Source organism: Eptesicus fuscus, chromosome 4, assembly GCF_027574615.1.
Source record: "Eptesicus fuscus isolate TK198812 chromosome 4, DD_ASM_mEF_20220401, whole genome shotgun sequence".
In the NCBI taxonomy this organism is placed as follows: domain Eukaryota; kingdom Metazoa; phylum Chordata; class Mammalia; order Chiroptera; family Vespertilionidae; genus Eptesicus; species Eptesicus fuscus.
This window is the reverse complement of record NC_072476.1, coordinates 23,101,658-23,126,588: the sequence shown is the minus strand read 5'-3', so window position 1 is coordinate 23,126,588 and position 24,931 is coordinate 23,101,658. Positions and strand designations below refer to the sequence as shown.

At 53.0% G+C, this 24,931-nt stretch overlaps 1 protein-coding gene across 1 annotated transcript in view; it reads right to left on the bottom strand.

Annotated features, from left to right (window-relative positions):
• Positions 1-24,931, bottom strand: part of ABCC1 (ATP binding cassette subfamily C member 1) — a 152,242-nt gene that overhangs the window by 70,241 nt on the left and 57,070 nt on the right. Inside the window, exons 6-7 of the mRNA XM_054714773.1 lie at positions 13,684-13,745; positions 12,054-12,185 (exon numbers count right to left, since the gene is read on the bottom strand). Coding sequence (XP_054570748.1) covers positions 12,054-12,185; positions 13,684-13,745 — 194 coding nt within the window. The remainder of the gene's footprint in view (positions 1-12,053; positions 12,186-13,683; positions 13,746-24,931) is intronic.

The following is a 24,931-nucleotide window of genomic DNA, read 5'->3' as shown; positions in this document are numbered from 1 at the left end:
CTCACGCCCCTGGGTTTGGGTGAGGCCACACGCCCCTGGGTCCAGGTGAAGCTGGATTCCGGGTTCGGGTGAGGCCATGTGCCCCTGGGTCTGGGCGAATCTGAACCCTGGGTCCGGGTGAGGCCGTGGGCCCCTGGATCCGGGTAAGGCTGGGTCCCGAGTACGGGTGAGGCCGTGAGCCCCTGGATCCGGGTGAGACCACGCGACCAGGGGTCTGAGAGAGGTAACGCGCCCCTGGGTCCGGGTGGCTTCGTGCACCTAGGTCCAGGTGAGGCCACGTGCCCCTGGGTCTGAGAGAGGCCACGCACCCCTAGGTCCGGGCGAGACCATGTGTCCCTGGATCCGGGTGGGGCCTCGTGCACCTAGGCCCGGGTGGGGCCGCGTGCCCCTGGGTCTGGGGGAGGCCAGGCGTCCCTGGGTCCGGGTGAGACCGTGTGTCCCTGGATCCGGGTGAGGCCTCGTGCGCCTGGGCCCGGGTGAGGCCACGTGCCCCTGGGTCTGGGGGAGGCCAGGCGTCCCTGGGTCCGGGTGAGACCGTGTGTCCCTGGATCCGGGTGAGGCCTCGTGCGCCTAGGCCCGGGTGAGGCCACGTGCCCCTGGGTCTGGGGGAGGCCAGGCGTCCCTGGGTCCGGGTGAGACCGTGTGTCCCTGGATCCGGGTGAGACCTCGTGCACCTAGGCATGGGTGAGGTCACTTGCCCCGGGGTCTGAGAGGCCAAGCGTCCCTGGGTCCGGGTGAGACCATGTGTCCCTGGATCCGGGTGAGGCCGCGTGCACCTAGACCCGGGTGAGCCCAAGTGGCCCTGGGTCTGGGAGAGGCCAAGCGTCCCTGGGTCCGGGTGCGACCATGTGTCCCTGGAGCCGGATGAGGCCTCGTGCACCTAGGCCCGGGTGAGGCCACGTGCCCCTGGGTCTGGGAGAGGCCAAGCGTCCCTGGGTCCGGGTGAGACCGTGTGTCCCTGGATCCGGGTGAGGCCTCGTGCACCTAGGCCCGGGTGAGCCCAAGTGGCCCTGGGTCTGGGAGAGGCCAAGCGTCCCTGGGTCCGGGTGAGACCATGTGTCCCTGGATCCGGGTGAGGCCTCGTGCACCTAGGCCCGGGTGAGGCCACGTGCCCCTGGGTCTGGGAGTGGCCAAGCGTCCCTGGGTCCGGGTGAGACCATGCGTCCCTGGATCCGGATGAGGCCTCGTGCACCTAGGCCCGGGTGAGCCCAAGTGGCCCTGGGTCTGGGAGAGGCCAAGCGTCCCTGGGTCCGGGTGAGACCATGTGTCCCAGGATCCGGGTGAGGCCTCGTGCACCTAGGCCCGGGTGAGCCCAAGTGGCCCTGGGTCTGGGAGAGGCCAAGCGTCCCTGGATCCGGGTGAGACCATGTGTCCCTGGATCCGGGTGAGGCCTCGTGCACCTAGGCCCGGGTGAGCCCAAGTGGCCCTGGGTCTGGGAGAGGCCAAGCGTCCCAGGATCCGGGTGAGGCCTCGTGCACCTAGGCCCGGGTGAGCCCAAGTGGCCCTGGGTCTGGGAGAGGCCAAGCATCCCTCGGTCCGGGTGAGACCATGTGTCCCTGGATCCGGGTGAGGCCGCGTGCACCTAGGCCCGGGTGAGCCCAAGTGGCCCTGGGTCTGGGAGAGGCCAAGCGTCCCTGGGTCCGGGTGCGACCATGTGTCCCTGGATCCGGATGAGGCCTCGTGCACCTAGGCCCGGGTGAGCCCAAGTGGCCCTGGGTCTGGGAGAGGCCAAGCGTCCCTGGGTCCGGGTGAGACCATGTGTCCCTGGATCCGGGTGAGGCCTCGTGCACCTAGGCCCGGGTGAGCCCAAGTGGCCCTGGGTCTGGGAGAGGCCAAACGTCCCTGGGTCCGGGTGAGACCATGTGTCCCTGGATCCGGGTGAGGCCGCGTGCACCTAGGCCCGGGTGAGCCCAAGTGGCCCTGGGTCTGGGAGAGGCCAAGCGTCCCTGGGTCCGGGTGCAACCATGTGTCCCTGGAGCCGGATGAGGCCTCGTGCACCTAGGCCCGGGTGAGCCCAAGTGGCCCTGGGTCTGGGAGAGGCCAAGCGTCCCTGGGTCCGGGTGAGACCATGTGTCCCTGGATCCAGGTGAGGCCTCGTACACCTAGGCCCGGGTGAGCCCAAGTGGCCCTGGGTCTGGGAGAGGCCAAGCGTCCCTGGGTCCGGGTGTGACCATGTGTCCCTGGATCCGGATGAGGCCTCGTGCACCTAGGCCCGGGTGAGGCCACGTGCCCCTGGGTCTGGGAGAGGCCAAGCGTCCCTGGGTACGGGTGAAGCCAGATCCTGGGTCCGGGTGAGGCCATGCGCCCCTGGATCCATCCGGGTGAGGCTGGGTCCCAGGCCCGGGTGAGACCACGCGCCCCTTGGGTATGGGTGAGGCCACGTGCCCCTTAGTCCAGGTGACGCCGTGCCCCTGGGTTCGGCCAAGACCAAACCAGAGGGAGTCGGACCTCCATTACCACCATTTGTCCACCATCCAGAGCTGAGGGGTCAGTGCTGACATGTACACATAAGGAACTACTGGACATTGAAATTGGGTCTCAAAAGAACTGTTGGTCCAGGGGGAAGCTCGCTACAGATTGATTCATTTGCCTGTCAGCATAACTATTATTGCTCGTCTCACATTCAGTTCTTATTAGTATATATCTAGTGACATATGATCTCGCTCATCTAGGGGAAATGATGAACAACATAGACTGAGGAACAAGAACAGAACCAGAAGCAAGGAGGCATCGATCGGACTATCGGGCCTCAGAGGGAGGATAGGGGAGGGTAGGGGGAGGGTGGGGGGAGGGGGAGAGTTCAACCAAAGGACCTGTATGCATGCATATAAGCCTATCCAACGGTTAAATTCAACAGGGGATTGGGGCATGCGTGGGGAGAGGGGTGGGATGGGAATGGGGGGATGAGGACAAATATGTGACACCTTAATCAATAAAGAAATTTAAAAAAAAAAAAATCTGATAAAGGCCCTGGCCAGTTGCTCAGTGGTTAGCGCATAGGCATGTGCAGACCGAAGGGTTGCAGGTTCGATTCCGGTCAAGGGCATGTATCTTGGTAGCAGGTTTCCCAGCCCCAGTAGAGGTGTGTGTGTGGGAGGCAACTCAATGTGTCTCTTTCATGGTGATGTTTATCTCTCCCCGCCCTCCTTCCTCCCTCCACTCAATCTGAAAATCAATGGAAAAAATATCCCGGACCCTCCCCCCCTCCCGCCAGTCTCCTAGATTTGATCAGGCCTGTGTCCTGTCTGTTCCATAGCTGGGATGTATGTAGTTGGGTAAGGATTTTTTTTTAAAGTCTAATAAAGGACTTGTAACTGCGGCACATAACGAATTCTTCCAACTCATTAAGAAAAAGACAACCCAATTTTTTAAAAGGGGCAAAGAGCATATGCAAATTGCCAGTGAGCATATGAAATGTTGCTTAACATCATTAGTCACCAGGGAAATGCAACCCCAAACCACTGTCAGATATTACTTCACAGCCATAAGGATGGCTATCATGAGAAAGTCAGATAAAACCGTGTCTGCAAGGATGTGCAAAAATCGGAACCTTCATACATGCCCCTGTGGAGTCCTCTCTCATTCGGAACAGGACACTGCAGAAACGGTGGAGCATCACGTGTGAGATTAGACCACAGGACACGCTGTGGCTTTCACCTTGTTATCTCTAAGGTCATTCACTCTGGGCAAAGCCAACTGCCATGTTGCAAGGGCACTCAATGAGCCCCCTGGAAAGGCCCCCGTGGTGAGACCTCGCCAGCAGCCAGCACTAACCTGCCAGCCATAGGCAACCTGGAGCAGATCCTGTGGCCCGAGCTGAGCCTGCAGAGGACCGCGGCCCTGACTGCTGACTGCAACCTCATGAGAGACGCTGAGCCAGAACCATCCAGCTAGGCCGCTCCTGGATCCCTGACTCAGTGAATGGACACTGTTCTTTCAGCTGCTGGGTTTGGGGGTAATTTGCTATGCAGCAGCAGATATACCCCTAGCTCCCATCTACCAAAATGCAGTGAAAACAACATCCTCAAATGGCTAAGCCTGGACTCCAAGCTTCATCCCCACCCAACCCTAACATTTACAACTTACAAACTTCTTCCACAGCATATGAGTTCGCTGAATAGCATTTGATTTCAGGGGACTCTTTTTTTTTCTTCCCTGAATTGATCTTTTTCCCCCCAGAACAGTGGTCAGCAAACTCATTAGTCAACAGAGCCAAATAGCAACAGTACAAAGATTGAAATTTCTTTTTGAGAGTCGAAAACCAACTTCTGCGCATGGGCCACGAAGTTTCAATCGCACTGTACATGCGCGCCCGCACGTGGTATTTTGTGGAAGAGCCACACTCAAGGGGCCAAAGAGCCGCATGTGGCTCGCGAGCCACGGTTTGCTGACCACTGCCCCAGAACATTTTGTGTTTGCTTTTGTTGCTTTTTTTTTTTTTTAGTCTTTATTGTTGAAAGTATTAAGTACGTTCCCTTTTTCCCTCCCATTGACCCTGTCTAGTCCGACCCCGCCTCCTGCCCCAGGCCTTCACCACCCTATTGTCGGTGTCCATGGGTTATGCACGTATGCATACAAGTTCTTTGCTTGATCTCTTCATTACAGGGGACTCTTGCTTGTCACACTTCTATGTCACCTCTATGCCGCATCTGCCCATCTGGACCATGAGAAACTGCCCCCGGAGACCACAGCCTTCCCACCTGCCTTGGCCGTGTCCCACTCCAAACTGGGGGCCCTAGTCTAGGCCCTGTCAAGTCCTGGTCTTTCTCCTCTGTGCTCCCTGCCCCAGGAAAGGACCCGAAACATGGGACTCATCCCGGACCCCAACCCCCTCAGTCTCCTAGATCTGATCAGGCCTGTGTCCTGTCGTTCCACACATGGGATGTATGTAGTCATCTGTCCACTCCTCCCATCTCCACAGCCTCCACCCGAGCAAGTGACCACTGCCAGGACGGCCTCGCCACTCCCCATTTCCTCCCGTGCTTGTTCCCTTACAACCAACGCCCGGGACAGCAGCCAGTGGGACCATCCTAAAAACTCATCGTTCTCCTCCTCCAACCCCACCGACGACTTTCCACTGCACCCAGAGTGAAGTGTAAGCTGTGCGTGAAGCTGCACAACTTCCTGTGGCTGCCGTAACAAGCTGCCACCAACTAGGGCGCTTAGAACAGCACAAACTTATCACCTCGTACTCCCGGAGGTCGGAGACCTACGTGGGCACACAGGGCTGCGTTGCTCTGGAGGCTCTCGGGAGAACCAGCTTCCCTGCCAGTCCAGCTTCTAGAAGCTGCCTACAGTCCCAGCTCGAAGCCCCTTCCTCTGCCTTCAAAACCAGCAGCATAGCAATCCCCCCCGCCCCTCCCTGCTTCCTCTCTCTCTGACCTCCTGTCTCCCTCTTATAAGGACACGTGATTATTTGGCCCACGCAATACACAACAGTCTCCCCATTCAAAATCCTCCACTCAATCCCACCCGCCAAGTCCCTCTGCGATGGGAGGTGACATAGTCACAGGTTCTGGGGATCAGGACGTGGACATCTTTGGAGAAGAGGAATACTATTCCACAGGCCACAGAGGATTATTTGTGCTCTGTGCTGTCTGTGTGACCACGTAAGGTCCTTCCCTGCCCACTTTACCGACTTTCCCCGGTTTCTGGCTGGGTTTGGTATTTCTTTCGGCACACATGCCTTCTTGGCAAGGAGAAGGCAGCCGGCAGAGAGGAAGGGAGTGGCTCAGCCCTCCCCCATTCATTCTCTGTGCCACTTTCCAAGCTGGGCCCTGGCCCTGGGCCGGCGTGGCCTGGCTAACCCAGGGCTGTTTTCTGTGGCTGGGAGACGGGCTGCCAAAGGAATAGGAGAAGGTTTTGGGCAGGCAGAAAGGAGGGCGGCTCAGGCCTGGGGGAAGAGGTCAAGAACGGTGGAAAGGATCAGCTAAGGCCTGGTCAGGGGGAAAACACACAGTGACAAGGGGCCTGTGAGGAAGGCACTCCGGGAAGGGGGAAGCGAGCAGGAGGGGAATGGAAAGTTAAAGGGGAAGGTCTGAATAGGGAGGAACTGCCTGGAACAGGGGAACAGAAACAGGTAAGGAATCTGGAAACCGGAAGAAAAAGGAACTTGCAGACTCGACAGGATTTTGACGTCACTCATCTATGAATGGACTGAACACATGCCCTGGGGGGAGGGCCCCACCATCAAGGAGCTCCTGAGAGAAATGGGTCTCCACAGCCCGTGGGAGCAACGCCTGCAGGCTAAGGGAACAGGCCCAGCTGGGGAGGTGAAGGGGGCTCCGGGCACAGGGAACAGGTGAGCAAGGCCCGGGACTAAGGATTTTGAAAAGAGCGAGGACACCTCCTCCGGGAAGCCAGAGCCTCGAGATAGCCAGGGGGAGGGAGAGCAGGCTGGGAGGGCCTTGGACCCACCAAGCAGCAGTGAGGAGCTACGGACGGCTCTGTCTGTCGTTGGGTTAAATAAGGTCTTTCATCTTTTGGCAAAGGAGAAATCTCACACTTAAAGTGGTCTTAGCCTGATGAAAGTGCCACATTTCTGGATATACTCTGAGCGCGATCTTGGACCCATAATACCCAAATAACACAGAAGGGCGGATGTGATCTCCAGTCGCGGAGAAAGGATTTTACCAACTTGAGGCACATTTCCATCACCACCACCACCACCTCTCAAGGAGCCCTCCTGGGAAAGCACAGCCCTGGCAGGACTTCAACGTCACAGATGCAAATGTTCAAGGCGTTCTTCCTTTTTATGTTACCTTTTTGTTTTGTTTTGTTTTGTTTTAGTGCTTTTCCTTCCTCAAAAAACACAGGCTTCTCAAGGGGGAAGCCTGTGTTTTGCAAATTTGCATTCTCTGATGGTCCCACCTACTGAGACCGAGACCAGACGGCCTGTGAGGTAGGAACAGTCCCAAAGGAAGAAGCTGGCGGGCGGCCATGCAGGTGAAAGGCCTGGAATTACCGAAGTCTAGAATCCAATGCCATCTTCCGACATAAATCCACACACAGTGTGCCTTTTCTTTTTTGTAAGTTTAAATACGCCTCAAGTTATATTTTTAGGAAAGCAATGACTGTGCAAATTAGGGAAAGACTCTAATTGGTTAGGAACTTTGCCAAGCGTTGGTGACCACTTAGCAAACTCCTGGTCTGTGAGGGTGCTGGTGGATCAGGTCTCCAGAACCACAGACCGGTCGGCTGAGCTGCTGCAAACAAGTCTCCCCTAAGGAGCCAGCAGCGACTCCTGAGTTATATTCTACTGCACGCCTGAACATTTACACACTGAAACATGTGCCGTTTATTATAAATCCTTCACCTTTTAGTTTTCCTTTAAGGTCTAGTGAGAGCTTTAGCAGTATGTTGATTTTTTAAATTGGATAAGTGTCAGGTTATTTTTATCTATATTTTTCCTTAAGCTGAGGAATAGAGTGAAGAAATAAAATGAAGTCACTAGAGTTGAACTGCAAAATTCCTAAAAACAAGGAGATTGAGGCCTGAGGAAATAATTCCATTCCTGTTTGAACTATCCTGGGAACTGATCGATTGAGCGTGCCAGTCCTGATGTGGTAGGCAGTTAGACATGAGCAGAGCAAGGACAATGGGCTGGGTACAGAAGGTCACCAGGGTGGAAAGCCACAGATGCCTGACAAAGGACAACTGTAAGATGGGACCTTGCCCCGGGGTGACCTTACCTCATGGAGCATATCGCCGTCATGTGTCCTGAGGTTTGGACCCCCTGATCTTTCCTCCCTCGAGATAACATCTAGGCCTCAGTTGTATTTCAGCTCCAAGCCCAGAAAAGCAAAACCAGACAAGCTATGCCACAGCTGACCTCAGGACCAGCTGCATTGAATAATAACCCCTGCCCTGGCTGACCTCAGGATCAGCTACACTGAATAATGACCCCTGCCCTGGCTGACCTCAGGGCCAGCTACAATGAATAATGACCCCTGATGACCCCTACCCTGGCTGATCTCAGGGCTAGCTTCATTGAATAATGACCCTCTGCTCTGCCACCAAGTAATCAATCAGTGGAGACCCTGACCCTGAAAGGACACACCTGGAAAACTGCTGAATATTCTATTGAGATCTTCCCCGGGACCTCCCCTAAAATCTTCGCCCTTAAAACCCTTAGGAGAGCCCTAACCGGTTTAGCTCAGTGGATAGAGCGTCGACCTGCGGACTAAAGGGTCCCAGGTTTGATTCTGATCAAGGGCATGTACCTTGTTGCAGGCACATCCCCAGTAGGGGGTGTGCAGGTGGCAGCTGATCGATGTTTCTCTCTCATAGATGTTTCTAACTCTCTATCCCTCTCCCTTCCTCTCTGTAAAAAATCAATAAAATATATTTTTTTTAAAAAAAAGAAAATAGAACCATACTATAGGTATCCTATAGGACTGGCTTCTTTCACTCATCTTCCTGTTTTAAAAACACACACACAAAAACCCTTAGGAGAGAGCACCCAGGAGCATGCCCGTGCCTTTCTCCTCCCCCTCTCCCACCTCTCCCCCCAGGTGTGTCACCTTTACCTTCCTCACTTCTAAGCTCCCAGGGCCCTTCCTTTACCTCGATAACTTGTTTTCTACACTCAATTCTTCTACCTCTGTGATTTCTCCAAATAAATGTTCTCTGAGAGTTTGAGTCTTGACTCTGAATTCTTTCCTAACCAGACCTCAAGAACCGAGGCTGCTGAGCCCAGGTCCGGTCTGACCCACCCCGTGTCAATACCTGGATATACATCAGACCTCCAGGTAACCCTCTGACACCCCTGGAGGACTAAGGAAAGAATGTTCACATATCCAGACCACCTGACGTCCAGGATCCAGACCAGCTGTCATCTAGAGCAATGGTTGCCAACCGGTGGTCCCTGGACCACTGGGGTGGTCCATGAGGTCCGAAAGGTTGGCGACCGCTGATCTAGAGGATTCCCATCTCGGACCAATCCAGAGGCTAAGAGGGCAGGACTGATTCTTCTCAAGAATGTACCGTTTACTATCAGGATTCCTAGCTTTTCTTTCTTCTTGAAAGCGAGGGTCCTTATGACTTTGATCAAGTAAGTTTTAAACCCTAGCACTAGAAACCCTATCTCTTTCTTCTCTGTACCCCTCAGAGACCTAGCCTCCCTCCCCCATTATCGGCAACCGCTGACACAGCAGAAGACAGTAGCCCAGACCTGACTAAGGATCACCAGGCCCGACCCTCTGGCAGGCTAAAGATAACATCCTGCTTGGCCTCAGCTCTGTTCCAGCTCCCCTGGCTACCTTCCCAGCAGACCAGACTGAGGGACTCAGGAGCCGACCTCAGAACTGTCCTCAAGACCTGACGGAATGATTTCTTATCCTTCCCGCTCCTTGGACCGGCCAGCCCCCAGCAGGACCCCACACGCCGTAACCTGCGATGCCTTGTTGATTCTGCCCTATATAATCTGAACCTACAGGCCTTCGGGAGTCCGGTCTCAAGCATTAGCTTCCCATCTGGCCAATTCAGTATTAAACTATTTTTCTTTCTATACTGGGAACTCCTGCTCATGCATTTCTTTGGACCAGTGTGTGCAGGCCGACGGACTCATAAACATTGGGGTCCCGGTAACACACTCTTAGGTATTGCCCAGCTGTGCTCCTGGTTTGCAGGTCCTAAAACCCTTAAATAAACCTTTATCATTTATTTCTAGCCAAAGTCTCCAGACTCTTTTTGAGTTCATTTGACAAATCCAGTGAAGGAGCTGTTACAAAATCTTTGTCTTCAAGGGGATGACGAGTCTGAGGGTTGAGAACCACTGCTTAACATGCATATTTTGGGAAGTTTTGTTTTCTTTTGTTTTTTATTTGTTATTTGCTATATGCATTCCTTTGTGAACCAGAGACAATTAAGTAAAACTGTCACCCTTTCTTTAAACACTACTACTTCTTTAATATACAGTTTTATTGGGGGTATAACTGATATACGATCAACTGCACATATTTAAAGTGTACAATGTGACAAGCTTTGACACATGTATACATACACCTGTGAGTCCACGAGGGAAATCAAAATAAAGAACAAATCCATCGTCCCCAAAGGTCCCAGCCCACCTCTCTACCTCTCCCCCATCCTGGCAACCACTGATCTGATTTCTGTTACTCTACAATGGTTTCCATTTTCTAGAATTATATATAACTAGTGGCCCAGTGCATGAAATTCAAGCATAGGCGGGGGGGCGGGGGGGTCCCTCAGCCCGGCCTGCACCCTCTCACAATCCGGGACCACTGGCTCCTAACTGCTCACCTGCCTGCCTGCCTGATCGCCCCTAACCACTCTGCCTGCCGGCCTGTTTGCCCCCAACTGCCACTCCCTGCTGGCCTGATTGCCCCCAACTGCCCCCCACTGCTGGCCTGCTCGCCCCCAATTGCCCTTCCCCCCCCTGCCGGCCTGCTTGCCTCAAACTGGCCCCCCTTGCCGGCCTGATCGCCCCCAACTGCCCTCCCCTCCTGGCCTGATCGCCCCTAACCACCTCTGCCTCAGCCCTGCCACCATGGCTTTGTCCAGAAGGATGTCCAGAAGGTCTCCCAGTCTAATTAGCATATTACCCTCTTATTAGTATAGATGGAACCTCCTAGTATGCACTCTTATCGGGCTCTGTTCACTCGGCATAATTATTTTGAGACATTTCTGTGTTGTCAAGTGTATCAAGAGATAATTCCTTTCTTTTGTTCTAATGTATTCCCTTCATGGCTACACCATGTTTTCTATGTCTGTTCCCTTGTCAGTGGATGTTTGGGTGGCTTCCAGCTTGGCCCTCGCACACAAAGCTGCTCTACAAGTCTTTTGTGAACACGTCTCCAGTTATCTTGGGTTACACACCTAGAAGAAGAATGGCTGGTGGTACAATAACTAACGTTTTAAAAAACTGCCAAACTCATTTCCAGAGCCAATGAAATTTTTATAGTCCTGCCAGCAGGAACCACAGTCCACCATGGCCTTAACCTACAGGAGGCCAAGAATCAAAGAGAAATCTCCACTCCATTCTGTTAAACTCGAAACTATTTGATAGAAACCAATGAAGCACTGCAATTTAAAAGGTGGGGATGGGGTGGGGAGAGGGGAAGAAGCAGCTAGACCTGACTTTGGAGAGGAGTCACCCAAGGCTAAAGAGAGGAGTGAGAGGGACTGGGTTGTGGAGACCCGAGAGCAAGAAGCCAAGCCAGACCCCCTGCCCGGATGCCTCTGCCTGCTCCCCAGAAGGCCCGGGACACCCAGCAGCCGAGCCACACAGGTTACACTGGTCTCCAGCTAACTGAAGAGGCCTCACTGCAAGAGGCCATACCCCGAAATTCCTAGAACCGGACTCTCCTCTCACCCCCACCCTGTCCGTCCCTCCACAGGGGTTACAGGTGCTAGATCTGGCTCACGCCTCTGGGAACAGAGTAAGTGACCTACATGCCAGAGTCCCGACCCGAGGCAGCGAGCGCCCAAGCTGAGACCGTCCCCCCCCCCCCAAAAGGCCAAGGTGCTAATGGAGCCAGCACCCCGCGGGTGGCCCAACGAGCCGTTTCTCAGCATGTTCTCCCAGGCGGGATGCAAGCGCCCAGCCCGGCCAGCAAGAGGAATAAACACAGCCTGCACACCAGTACCTGCCCAGGGTTTTCACAGGGCTTATCCAATGACAGGTAACTTATCGGGTGATGTTTATCTCGCTGAATTCTCAGAAAGCTCTCTGCCTAGGAAACAAAGCCTCCAGCGCAAAATAGGGACTCAGGCAACTCTGAAGCCCGCCAGCGTCTCCCCCTCCAGTGTCTCGACATCCCCTATCCTGCTCCCCCCTCCCCCCGGCCCGTGATCCACCTGCCCCAGGGCAGTCCCAGGGTGGTTATAGAGCAGAACTCACCCCGTGCCACTGCCCTACCTGAAACCCACCTCTTCCTTCTCCCCGCACATGGGGTCAGATCCTAACTCCCTCCCACGGCCCAGAGACCCTGCAAATACTTCTGCTTTATCTCCTCCCGGTCGGGGAAGGGGGTGAGCACTGGTCCCAGAGTGCATCTGGCTTCCCCCGTGACAGCAGGACTCACACTTACTTTCTGGACTTGGCACATTCCTTCTTCCAGTTCTTGACCAAAATGGGCACAACTTGTGATGACATGTCCTCCCTATTCAGGGACCAGAGGTCAGTGCTCTCCAGGGGCTGGCGGTAGCCCCGGACCATCAACCTGGGGCAGGAACACAAGGAGGGAGGCGGTGAGAGTCGAGAAGAAGTGGACAATGGCCCTCACCGCACCCGCCCGCCACCGCCACCTCATGGCAGCCCCGCGCCCAAGGCAGCTGAGTGACTGGCACAATCTGGATGTGGACGGACGTGTGGGTACACTGAATAATTATTGCTAAATTCTGTCAGGTCACCCAGGAAAAATGGCCTCATTTTTTTAGAGATACATACAGAATATTTAGGAGGGAAAAGACCAGGATGGCTCCAATGTACTTTACATCTGGGTGGTGAATTTAGTGAGGTTTATTGGACTAGTCTTTCTACATGTTTGAACACTTTCATAGGAAAAAGTAAACCTAATATTTAAACGTGCTGTTTTAAAAGAATTTCAAACTTTCAGAAAACTCACATGAATTATACAAAGGATTCCCATCTACCCTTCATCTCGTTCCCCAGTTTGCTGTATCATTTTCTGTCTCTATAAACACACTTGTGTGAACACATTCTTTTCTGAACCATTTCAAAGTAGGTTGCAGACTCTAAACACTTTACCCCTAAATATCAGTGTGCATCCTTCCCCCTAACAAAAAGGACATGTTCTTATATAACCAGGGAACAATCATCAAACTCAGAAATACCAGCATGGATGGCATAGCCCACAGTCCATATTTAAATTATACTAACTGTCCCTTGCCTGGCGAGTGTGGTTCAGTGGTTGAGCATCGACCTAGGAACCAAGAGGCCAGCGGTTCGATTCCCAGTCAGGACACATGCCTGGTTGTGGACTCAATCCCCAGTAGGGGGCATGCAGGAAGCAGCTGATTGGTGATGTTTCTCTCTCATTGATGTTTCTATCCCTCTCCCTTCCTCTCTCTTGCTAAAAATCAATAAAAACTTAAAAATTTCAATTATACTAACTGTCCCAATGGTGTCCTTTGACAATAATTTGAAAAATAATTAGGTCTGAAAAGTATTTAATTTAAAAAAATTTTTTGTAAAAACTTTATAAAGACAAGGAACAATGCTGATGGGGCGGGGGGGTTTCAAAAAATCCCCAGTAAGATTCTGACCATGTGGGGGAGGGGGAGGAATATGCAAAAACAAACAAACACACACACACAAAAAGCAGAAGAGAGCTTATCGAACTGTTGACTGTGATTGCCTTCTGGTGCTTTCTGTTGTTGATCTATGCATGTTTCTCTTACCCACATTCCCTACGTTGCCTGTACATTACGTTTCGGATGGTGAAGGGTTTGAAACAATGCCAATGATAGTAATTATTCCTAATGTTGAAAAATACCCAAACCCAAAGCTAAGACAAGAGCATGCAGCTGCGCTAGGCCAAGCCGTCCACAGAGGTCCAAGTGACGGTGGGGACAAGGTCGGTGTCTCTGAGACCCATGTCCGGGGCAGGCACACTCAGGGCACAGCTATGCCACACACTCCCTCCCCCCGCAACTCCTCTCTTCCCCCGCACCCAGGGCAGGAGGGCCAGGCCTTACCCTGTGATCCACCAGAAGGAGATCCTGGAAAGGAAGGACGCACCAGACTCCGGGCAAGGATTCTAGTGGAGAGAAACACAGGGCGGGGAGGGTGAATGATTCCGCGTCTCGTCGCTGATAGCACTCGGAAGCCCGCTCTTCCTCCCAGAGGACCAGCAGCCACTCTCACGCCACTAATTTGCACCCTGAAAGGATGCCTCTCCCGAGCCTTAAATAAACCCATGGCAGCTCTCGCAGTTTCACCCGGCAAATATGTGAGCGTCTACTAAGTGTAAAAACGGTACAGGGCCTTATCTTGTATCCCCACAGCAGCCCAATGAGCGCGGTGCTACTGCTGACCCCCCTTCACTCCACGCGTTCATTCATTCAAGTATTTTCTGAGCATCGACTGTGTGCCTAGCACCGTGTACACAAATCTCAACGAACAGACATAAGCCCCCTTTAGAAAGGTGGTAGTGGTAATAAGCATGACATCACCTGCTAACATTCCCTACTAGCTAGCTCTATTCTGAGCTCTTTACACAAATTATCTCATTCGATCTTCATCACCTCCTAATGAAGTAGGTAAAAACATCAACCTCCTTTTGTAACAGAAGACACTGAGGAGCCCAGGGGTGAAATGACTGGCCCAGGGTCCCCAGCAGGAAGTGGCAGAACCAGGATGTGAGCTGCAGTCAGGCCCCAGAGAGAGACGTTAATAAATGATCCCGTGAACAAATACAAATCTGCAACGGCGATGGGGATCACACCCCAAGGGTATGTCAGGGGGATCACGGGTATCTTCCTGGGCTCACAGTATTTAAGAGAGCCGACAGGGGCTGGGGCCTGACCCAGTGAAGGAGGTCCGGGAAGGGGTTCCTGAGGAAGATGTGCAAGGTGAGGTCTGAAGAGCGAGACAGGACAATGAAGTGAAGGGGAGCGGCAAGGCGGCTCCGCAGTGAGAACAGCCTGTGCAAAGGCCTGGTGGTATATGGGGGCGTAACCCGCTCCAGGGACTAAGAGGGGGTGTGGGCAGTCTACACTGGAGGCCACGTACAGAATCTGGGTCTTCATCCAAAGGGCTATGGGGACAGGGACAGATTCTCAGCAGGCTCTCAGAGAACCGCTTTCCCCAAGGCGCAGAGAGAGCTCCAGTTCGACAACACACAGACAAGGGGAGGGACAGCAGCGTGGAGCCCCTGGGATCTCACACACACACACACACACACACACACACACACACACACACACACACCGGCGCCCCTGGGATCACACACACACACACACACACACACACACACACACACACACCGGCGCCCCTGGGATCTCACACACACACACACACACACACACACACACACACACACACACCGGCGCCCCTGGGATCTCACACACACACACACACACACACACACACACACACACACACACACACCGGCGCCCCTGGGATCACACACACACACACACACACACACACACACACACCGGCGCCCCTGGGATCACACACACACACACACACACACACACACACACACACACCGGCTTTCACTGCTGAAACGTTCAGCTCTACATTCTCAGCTACCAGCTTTAGTGAAGGGGTCACCGTGCAGCGATGAGCTCTTCGGCTGAGGATGGTGCTCAAGGTGCCAGCATTTTTCAAAGATGAGGCCCTGAGAGACCCTCGGGCCCCGTGGTTTTCCATCGGGGCTGGGAGCGCTTTTAGAAAACACCATACCTGGGCCCCACCCCGCAGAGATTCCGATTAAGCTGGTTTGGGGTGCGACCAGGGCATTTGAGTCTTTGTTTTTAGCTCCCACAATCTCCTTGGCAAAGTGGCTGGGCAGGAAATGTATAAGATAAGCCTAGAACACCGTGTAACACCCAACACCAAGGAAACTAAAGCTGAGTAGGGTTGCTAAAAGGCCTCGGGAGCAATCAGGCGTGGCTCCCACTGGCCCACAGAGGGACAATCTGAGCTGCCATAAGGACAGTCAACAGAATGAACTGAAACACATCACGTGTTTAAATACACAAGTTCATACTGGTACTGGGAAAAAAACAAAAACACTTCTTGATGTCACCGATAAAAGATGCTAGTGAACCAAGTCATTCTGAACACAGAAAACACGTAGGACACAAGCATTTTCCCCGCCTTTGCTAACTGACCTACACCAGAGGGGGACCAAAGAGATGAGGGGAAGGGTCTTTGCCTAGAAAGAGTCCAGCTAATAAATGAAGGAATGATAGGACGTAAGAAAGTGCACCGGGTTGCAACCACAATAGAGTATGGAAATATTTGATGACATTAAAGATACTAGTCGTATTGTTTAAAATCATACTCTTTTAGATACTATCACTGGGGCAGGTTGGGTAAAGGGTACACAGGAACTCTGTAAATCTTGCAAGTTTTTGTGAGTTATTTCAAAATAAAAAGTTATTAAAAATTTAAAATCCCTGCCCTGCCCGGTGTGGCTCAGTGGGTTGAGTATCATCCCATGCACTGAAAGGTCACTGGTTCAATTCCCGCCAGTGCACATGCCCGGGTTGTAGGCTCCATCCCCAGTCAGGATGCATGTGGGAGGTGGCCATCAATGTTTCTATCTCACATGGGTGTTTCTCTCTCAGATTGATGTTTCTCTCTCTCTCTCCCTCTACCTTCCTCTCTCTCTAAAAATTAATAAAAAAAATTTTTTTAAATATATCCTCAGGTGAAAATTAAAAACAAGTTTTTTAAATTCCTTATCTTTCAGAGATACATACTGAAATCTTTACACATGTGATGCAGGGTAAAGAGTCCATGGCAGTTCATTTTACTATGCTCTCCGCTTTTGTACACATGTGAAAATTCCCATCAAGACAAACTTCCCCAGTGATTCAAACATACATCCTGGGCTGAGAACGACCAGACTCCACTCGGGGGCCACCAGGCCTGGGGAAGTCCCCAGCCCTGGCAGCCACAGGTCGCCCAGCTGCCCAGGGTCCCAACCCAGACCAAGGGTGGGGTCCTGGCATCAGTATGTTTTTAACGAAATCAGTCAGATGCAGCTGGCCACAGTCCTACATTCCAGACCAACCTGAAGCAGAGTAAGTTCACGCTGGGGAGCCAGACAGACCTAGGTTCAAATCCCAGACCTGCCATTTTTTAGCTGAATGACCTATGGCCGTGGTCGGCAAACTGCGGCTCGCGAGCCACATGCGGCTCTTTGGCCCCTTGAGTGTGGCTCTTCCACAAAATACCACGTGCGGGCGCAGACGTACAGTGCGATTGAAACTTCGTGGCCCATGCACAGAAGTCGGTTTTCGGCTCTCAAAAGAAATTTCAATCGTTGTACTGTTGATATTTGGCTCTGTTGACTAATGAGTTTGCCGACCACTGACCTAGGGCAAGTCCTTTCACCTCAAAGCCTCAGTTTTTGCACCTGGGAAATAGGAGCAGTTTGTCCTACTGCTCAGCCTGCCTTACAGGACTACAAGGAGGAACAAGTCAAATGAGGTTCATGGGACTCTGTTACAAGCTAAATTCTTCCAACCTAAGGCAGCAATATTATACGTGGAGGAGGTGGTGGTATTTGCTCTGTAGGCTGTTTTTTCCCGGAAGTGGGTGGATTATTAGGGAATCACCAAGGCACTTGGAGCGTGGCCCAATTCCTACCCATTGTGAAAAGTGAAGCAGCACGGGCAGAGAAGGGGTGGGGCAGAGCTGGCAATGACTCATTTATTTCCTGAGCAAATATTTAGGGAGGCCCTGCCTATATGCCAGGAGGCAGCTAAGGGGTGGGGACAGAGCTAGGAAGGAGAGGGCACCACATAAAATCTCCCAACTGACGGGAAAATGGACAGGAAGCAAACCAAGACCCAAGTAAATATGTAAGCACTAGAGGTCCGGTGCACGACATTCGTACACTGTGGGGGAGGAGGGGGGCCCTCAGCCTGGCCTGTGCCCTTTCACAGTCCAGGAGCCCTCAGGGATGCCTAAGCCAGCAGTCGGACATCCTTAAAACTGCCGCTGAGGTGGGAGAAGCTCCCGCCACCACAGCTGCACTAGCCAGCGTCAGCCTGGCTTCTGGAGTTAAGCATCTGCCCTGGTGCGTGTCATACCAACCAGTTGTTCCACCGTTTGGTCGATTTGCCTATTACCCTTTCATTATATAGGATAAACAATGAGCACTGAAACAAAGGGAAAAAACAGGATGTTAGAGAGAGAAAGGGGGGCGGAACAGGGGTAGCTGATGTGTAAGGCAACACAGAGCTAGGTAGTTAGAGGGTATGAATCCCGCTCTGCCACTTAGTAGCCATGGGACCTTGGCCACGGTACTTGGTGGTGCTGAGATTAAATGAGATAAAGAACGTTAAGTACTTAGAACAGTACCTGGCACAGAGTAAAACTCAAGAAATGGTATCAGTAGTATTAGCATAAATAACAACAGTGAGAACAATAACATCGCCTTCCATTTCTGGCAGGCCCGTCACGTACGGAGCCCTGGACCAGATGCTTTATATCCTGTCAGCAAACGGAGGCCCATGGGTGGCCGCTGGGAAGCAAAGTTGTATTGGGACACGGTGATGCCCATTCATTTACAAATGTCCGTGGCCGCTACAAGGACAGAGTTGAGCAGTTTTGACAGAGACCATGTGGTCTGCAAGGCCTCAGATAGTTACGGTCTGAACATGGTGGCTGAGCCCTGCTCACACCAGACCTCGTAGCACCCTAGGACACAATGATTATTAACGGGGAAACTAGAGCTCAAAGGACAGCCTTCTGCCTCCAAACCCCGTCGTCCTTCCGTCTTGGCATCAGCGCAGTACAGGTGTGCAAGTTAAACCTGGCCGACGGGGCAAGTGGGGGCTGAAATGCACCTGTGCCAGCTCAACAAGACCGCCAGGTCCCGTGCCAGGGAGGAGCTTAAAAGAAGCAGGGCCTGTCTCAAAGTCACCCAGCCAGGGGGGGGATGAGTCATCCTTTTCTAATTTGCACAGACGCGTGGTACAAATAGCCAGGGTGTTAGGCATATCCCCACAGGGCCCTCACAAATGCTGGCCTTCTTTCAAACTCGGGCAACTCCAGCTGTGGTCGAACACGCAGCAGCCTGCGGACTGAACAACCTTGCACAGACGAGGCCGCAAGAACGATGGCCCAGAGGGAGAACACCAATCCTCCCGCCGGCTCCTAAAAAGCCCAACTCCTGTGAGAAAATCCGCCCAGCAAATTCAGTGAGGCCGGGTATTACCACGGACATTCCTGTTTCTAAGGTGTATACTCCGAGGGCTTCGTCAAACGCGTCTCCCCAGCCCTCCTCCCTCCAAGGGATCCAAACACAGATTTTCAGATTACCGACAAGTCACGTCGGGCTGACACAGGGTCCCCATCGCCAGCACAGAGAAGCAAATACTGTATCGACTGGGAACCACGTTCTGGAAGTCCCTCTCTGATAACAGACAACTGGAGTGCTTCAGTAGCCAAGAATGAGGATTGAATTAAAGAAGAAGAAGAAAAGGGCTCATGGATGAGGATGCAGACAGCAGACCATTCGACCGGAACCAAGCAGAATGTTCCGGTGTCATTCGTTACAAGCAGAGCTGCCAGCTTGGGGTTTCCGGCCTCTGAGACCGAAGCGGACTCACTCCTGACCCAGCACGGAGGCTCGTGGACGGGTGCCCCCTTCATTTAGAAGCGAGAGTAATTCACACGAGCCCGGGCAGAGGCGGGAGGAGAGAGCCTGGTGTATGCAAACAGAGCTGCGTTCTTTGGCATCCGCATCTGGCTCTGGGTGATCTGGCCAGAAACCCTGTGGATTAAACCAATTTGATACAAGAGCCCCAGGCACTGGTTCTCTGAGAACTCACATTCATTACCTCTCACACAGGGCAGTTTGGGGACCTCGCCCAGGTCCCCACACCTCTTTTCTGGTTCAGAATCTACCTTTACCAGTAGTTTGCTTGTCTGCCGGTGACTCCCACTCTGCATTTCCTAAATGCCCAGGAGTAAGGGGCGAGTAAGACAGGAGGAAAGCTTAAGAGAAGGAGTTTTTGAAATGTGGGCCCGTCACCAGCATCCACAGTGCCAGGGAATTTGTTAGAAATGCAAATACTGCCCAGTCAGGGTGGCTCAGTGGTTGATTCCCAGTCAGAGCACATGCCCAGGCTGCAGGCTCGGGCTCGATCCCCAGTACGGGGCGTGCAGGCGACAGCCAATCGATGATTCTCATCATTGATGTTTTTCTCTCTCTTCCTCTCTCTCTAAAATCAATAAAAACATATTAAAAAAAAAAAAAGATATGTGACTATTGGGGCCCCATCCAGATCTACAGACTCAGAAGTTCTGGGTGTGGGGCCCAGAGACCTGTGTTTTAACAAGCCCTCCAGGTGATGCCAAGCGGGCTCAGGTGTTCGGACCCAGTGAGAGGGCTCAGGATCCAGCTTTGTGGCTTAGGCTAGACACTTCACCACTCTGGCCCTCCATGTCCTCAACCATGAAACAGGGGGAGCCCTAGCTGGTTTAGCTCAATGGATAGAGCGTCGGCCCATGGACTGGAGTGTCTGGGTTCAACTCGTCAAGGGCATGCACCTCAGCCAGGCTCAAATCCTGGCCCTGGTCAGGGGATGTGCTGGAGGAAACCAATTGCTGTGTCTCTTTCACATCGATGTTTCTCTCTCTGTTTCTCCCCTCCCTTCCACACCTTCTTAAAAAGAAAAAAATATCCTTGGACGTGGATTAACAACAAGCAAAAACAGGGGGAGATTCATAATTCCACCTCATTGGGTTGCTTCCAGGATTCATAAATTAATAAATAAAAACAGCACACCAGGCTGCTATCATTATTACTGGTTGGGACGATTTAAGTGTCCAACAATAAAAGAGATTGTGTTGCTATGTCTTGTAACACTGCTGGTTTTTGTTGCCTCTCCTGCTTCGAGCTGTGCTAATCACCTCCCTGCTCAGGACCAGTTTCTTCTACTGTAACACCCACCACATACACGCCGCCCTTTCCCCATGACTTCAGCCATTTCTTCCTGGATTTTGATGCTCTAGGGCACGCAGGGTCACCGCCCTGGCAACCCTCCACCCTACCTGCCTGGGCTCCTACAGTGGCTTCCTAAGTCTTCAGTGGGAGGGGTCCTCTGAACGCCCCCTCCCAGTGTGTCACTCCCCCACTGAAAACCCTTCCAGCAGGTCAGGATTCCAAGGCCTTAGAGTGATACACTATTCCACCCGTGATCTTTAGTGCTCGGCTCGCTGGCCCGTCCCTCCCGGCCAAGCAGGATTCATGCAGTTCCCACTCACTCCCACATTCCATCACGTTGCCAGTCCTTTGCAAACGCTGGCTCCTGTACCCGGAGCGCTTTCCTGTGCACCCTCCAGCCTTCAACGTCGCTGGCCTGGCAAGGCCTCTCCTTTCTCTGACTCAGGCATCCGCTCCCCTGGATGCTGGCTGGCCCTGGAGCCCCAGCACCGCCCTGCCTCGGAGCCCCCTGTCCATCCTGCAGCTGCTGGCTCATTAGCCGGCTGCCCCCCTCCACCTCTCCTCAAGAGCGGTAGCCTACGTTTGCTCACCTCTAGGGACCCAGAGCCAGCTCAGCCCCGGCACAACGCTGAATTACTAAATGACCAGAAGTGTAACGGAGAAAGGAATTTAAAATGGTGTTTACGATGAGCACATAAACAGTCTAAACTCAGCAGCTGCCTCTGGGATGTGAGTGGTAGAGACAAACCATGGAGGGGCAGGAGGGAACTTCCTGGAGTCCAGGTAATGTTCTGTATCTTAAGAGAGGCTTGTTATTCACTTATCAAAAACTCACTGATTGGTAACAAAACTCAGCAATGTCACTGTACGTAAATTCTACTTGAAGGAAAAAAAGCTGTACACAGATAGGGAACTCTAGCTGATGACTTGCACGGTGGAGTGTTTGGGTGAAGAATACTAATGTATGTCAAAGGAAGTTTCAGATATCAAAAATAAATTAATGGGTTGACTGGCTGGCTGGATAGCTATGTGATAAAACAAGTTTAGCAAAATGTTAACTGTGGATTCTAGTTGGTGGTTAGATGAGTTCTCCCTGTGCGGGTCTTTCAACTCCGCTGTACGTGTGAAATTGTACACGGTAAAATGAGCTGAGAGGTTCTTAGCTAAGGTGCACCAGTGCATTCAGCCATGCCCCCGGGATCTTGTTAAATGAGGCTAAGTCAGCCGGGCTCAGGATGCCACTCTGAGAAGTGAGGGTCTGCCACAGGACCACGTTTGACCACGATGTCCCCAACTGCAAATGGGAACCCGCCCCCCCCACCCCTAAGCAGCAGCCTCATAAAAGGAACCAGCCAGAAAAAAGGAACAGAGGCCGGGGACAAGCAGGAGCCTGGTCCGCCATGCTCAGCCGCCTGGAGGACAGGAGCAGCCCTGGCAGGAGACCAGGGCCAGAATAGACGTCTGAGTCACGCGAGGGGCCGGCCGGCGGGGTGACTCAGCAAGGGCGCCTGGGGAAGCCGAGTGCCGCCAGCTCCCACCCAGGCCTCGCCTGGCCCTGGCCACCTCAGGGCGTGGCTGACTGCCCTTTCTGAGGACAGGCGACAGGAACTGCTGCTAGAGGCACAGGAGAGAGGCAGGGGGTGGCCTCTCCCATCCTTCAGGTCCGCTGGCACCAGCTCTGAGGGAGACAGGGAGATAGGCACAGAAGGTACCTGACTGTGTCCCCCCTTCTCACATCCCGGGCAGGGAGGAGGGTGAGGTGAGTATCAATCAGGTGGAGCCTCAATCCTTTTGCAAGTGAGGACACTGAGGTCCTGCAAGGAGGGGCGACAGCCCCTAAGAGAAAAGTTCCCAATCTAAAGTCACGGGACCTGCTTCTCCGCCTTCATCTCAATTGTTTCCATAGTCATTTGTCTTCCGTCTTCCCAAGAGACCAGAAGCTTCCTGAGGGCATGCGGCAGACGCTCTTCTCCAAAGATGGCCAGACAGCACCTGCCATGCCACCAGCTGTCTCACAGTGAGACCTGGCCACTCCCCCGTCTAGAGGTGGGTCTGTGTACCCACACCTTGCTGCCAGGCAGACTTCTGTGATTGCATCAATAAAGAGAGTAGGACAGTGGGGTGAAGGCTTGGGGAGTGGAGGAGGTGGGGAGGAGGGGTCAATGGGGGACAAAAAGGGGCATCTGTAATACTTTCAATGATAAAGATAAATGAAAAGAGAGAGGAGGGCAGCAGTGACACTGTGCGACTCCGGGACTGGATCATAAAAAGGTGACGCGGCTTCTGCCTGGCTCCCTCTCTTGGAACACGCACAGCTACCACGCTAGGGAGCCCCGGCCGCTAGGGAGACCACATGGAGCTGCCACGCCCGGCCGGAGCTCCAGCCGGGAGCCGAGTTCACCACCAGACAAGTGAGAGAGGAAGTCAAACTCGAGCCCCTGCAACCATCCGACTTGGAGAGTCCTCAAGTAAGACCCACTAAGCCAAGCCCGGCCAACACCCACGACTGTGAGACATAATACACTAAAGACAGGTCGGGTGTGATGGAATAACAGGTAACCAGCAGGGCATGAACCACATCTATTTCACACACTGCTGTGGCCCCAGAACTGAGCACATGGATAGCGCATGCCTAATAAATGTCTGCGCAAGGGATGAAGGGACCCAGGTGGGATGACAGCCCAGGGTCTGCCCAACACAGGCTGCCTCGGCCATCAGATTTAGGGGTAAGTTAGGGTCTAACAACCCACTTCTCCGAACTTCGATTCCTAACACAGATAAACAATGACGGGGGAGAGGAGTCGGGGTGTCCCGGCGCCCCACAGCCCAGCCTCCAGCTGCTGGAGCTGAACATGCAAGCAGGCCCAGGTGGCAAGTCAGGCTGCTGGGAACACGGAACACAATGGGAGGAGGACATCAGCTCCCTGAGCCACCTCCCTGCACACGCCCAGGAAAACCCGGACTCAGTCACCCCCGGAGGAACCCAAGGTCTGCAGCAACCTATGGGGTGTGGCTTGTTTGGTGTGATTCTCAGCTCCACAGAGCAGCCTGACAAGTAATAAATGTTTCCAGATGGGACACTCCACTGCCATGCATCCACATACACATACAGCCACATACACATACATACACACACACACACAAACTCTGAGGACCAGTGGACACAATCGCCACAGACATCTGAGCCCTCCTTGGTGCCAGGCGTGGGCCAGGATCCAATGGGTGCTACAGGCATGATTGCTGCCTTTGTGAACCTTGCACACATGCAAACACACATGTATAAGAACATACTAACACATCCATACACACAAACACTCCAACATACATCTATATACAAAACATGAACATAAAAATGCATACATACATATATAAATATGCACACACATGCATACATATATACGAACACATACACGCACACAAACACATTTGCATACACACACAATCTGTTCATTTCTCCAACTCAGTTCCTCCTTGAGCAGGGAAATCCAAGAATGGGGCCTTTCAGGACACAGGTTTCAGCCTCCTCTTCATGCTGCTGCCCCACAAGTCCCTTCATTGCTGACAAAGGCAGCCTCAGCCTTTTGCTGAGGTTTAGGCCACACCCAACAGATCTACTAGTACAGCAGCTGAAAACTGCTCCTGCTGCAATTTCACCCGTTAACAACTGACTAGCCACGAACAAAGCATCAAATAAACCCTCCAAAGGCTTCCTGTCCCTCTCAGAATAAAATCCACACAGCTCATCTGGCCTACCTCTCAAATGCCACCCTCAGCCCTCGCCTGCCTGTTGCTCCAGCCACGCTGGCCTCTCCTGCTGTTCCCTCAACATTCCACAGCAGCTCCTGCCCCAGGCCCTTTGCACTTGCCACCACTCTGCCTGGAATGCTCTTTCTCTGAGAATTTGCTAGGTTGGCTCCTTCGCTTCTTTAGGTCTCTGCTCCAGTGTGATTTCCTGGGGGAGGCCTTCCATGATTGCTCACCAAAAACTGCACATGGTCCCCAACCATCATCTCCATTTCCTTTCCCTGCTTTCTTCTACTTAGCATTTACCACCACCTGCCAGACATGTGGGTCCTGGGTTACTGTTTGTCCCCATCCATGACAAGCTAAGCCTCACGTGGACAAGATCTCTGCTTTATTCACTGCTACAGCCCTGTGCCCAGATCAGGGCCTGGCATTCAGCAATGGCTAGAATGGTGGAAGGAGAAGAGAAGGGGGGGCGGGGGCGGCAAGAAAGACAAGAAGGAGGAGGGAAGGAGGGGAGGGAGAAAGAAGAGAGGCAAGGGTGACAAATTACTATGTTCCCT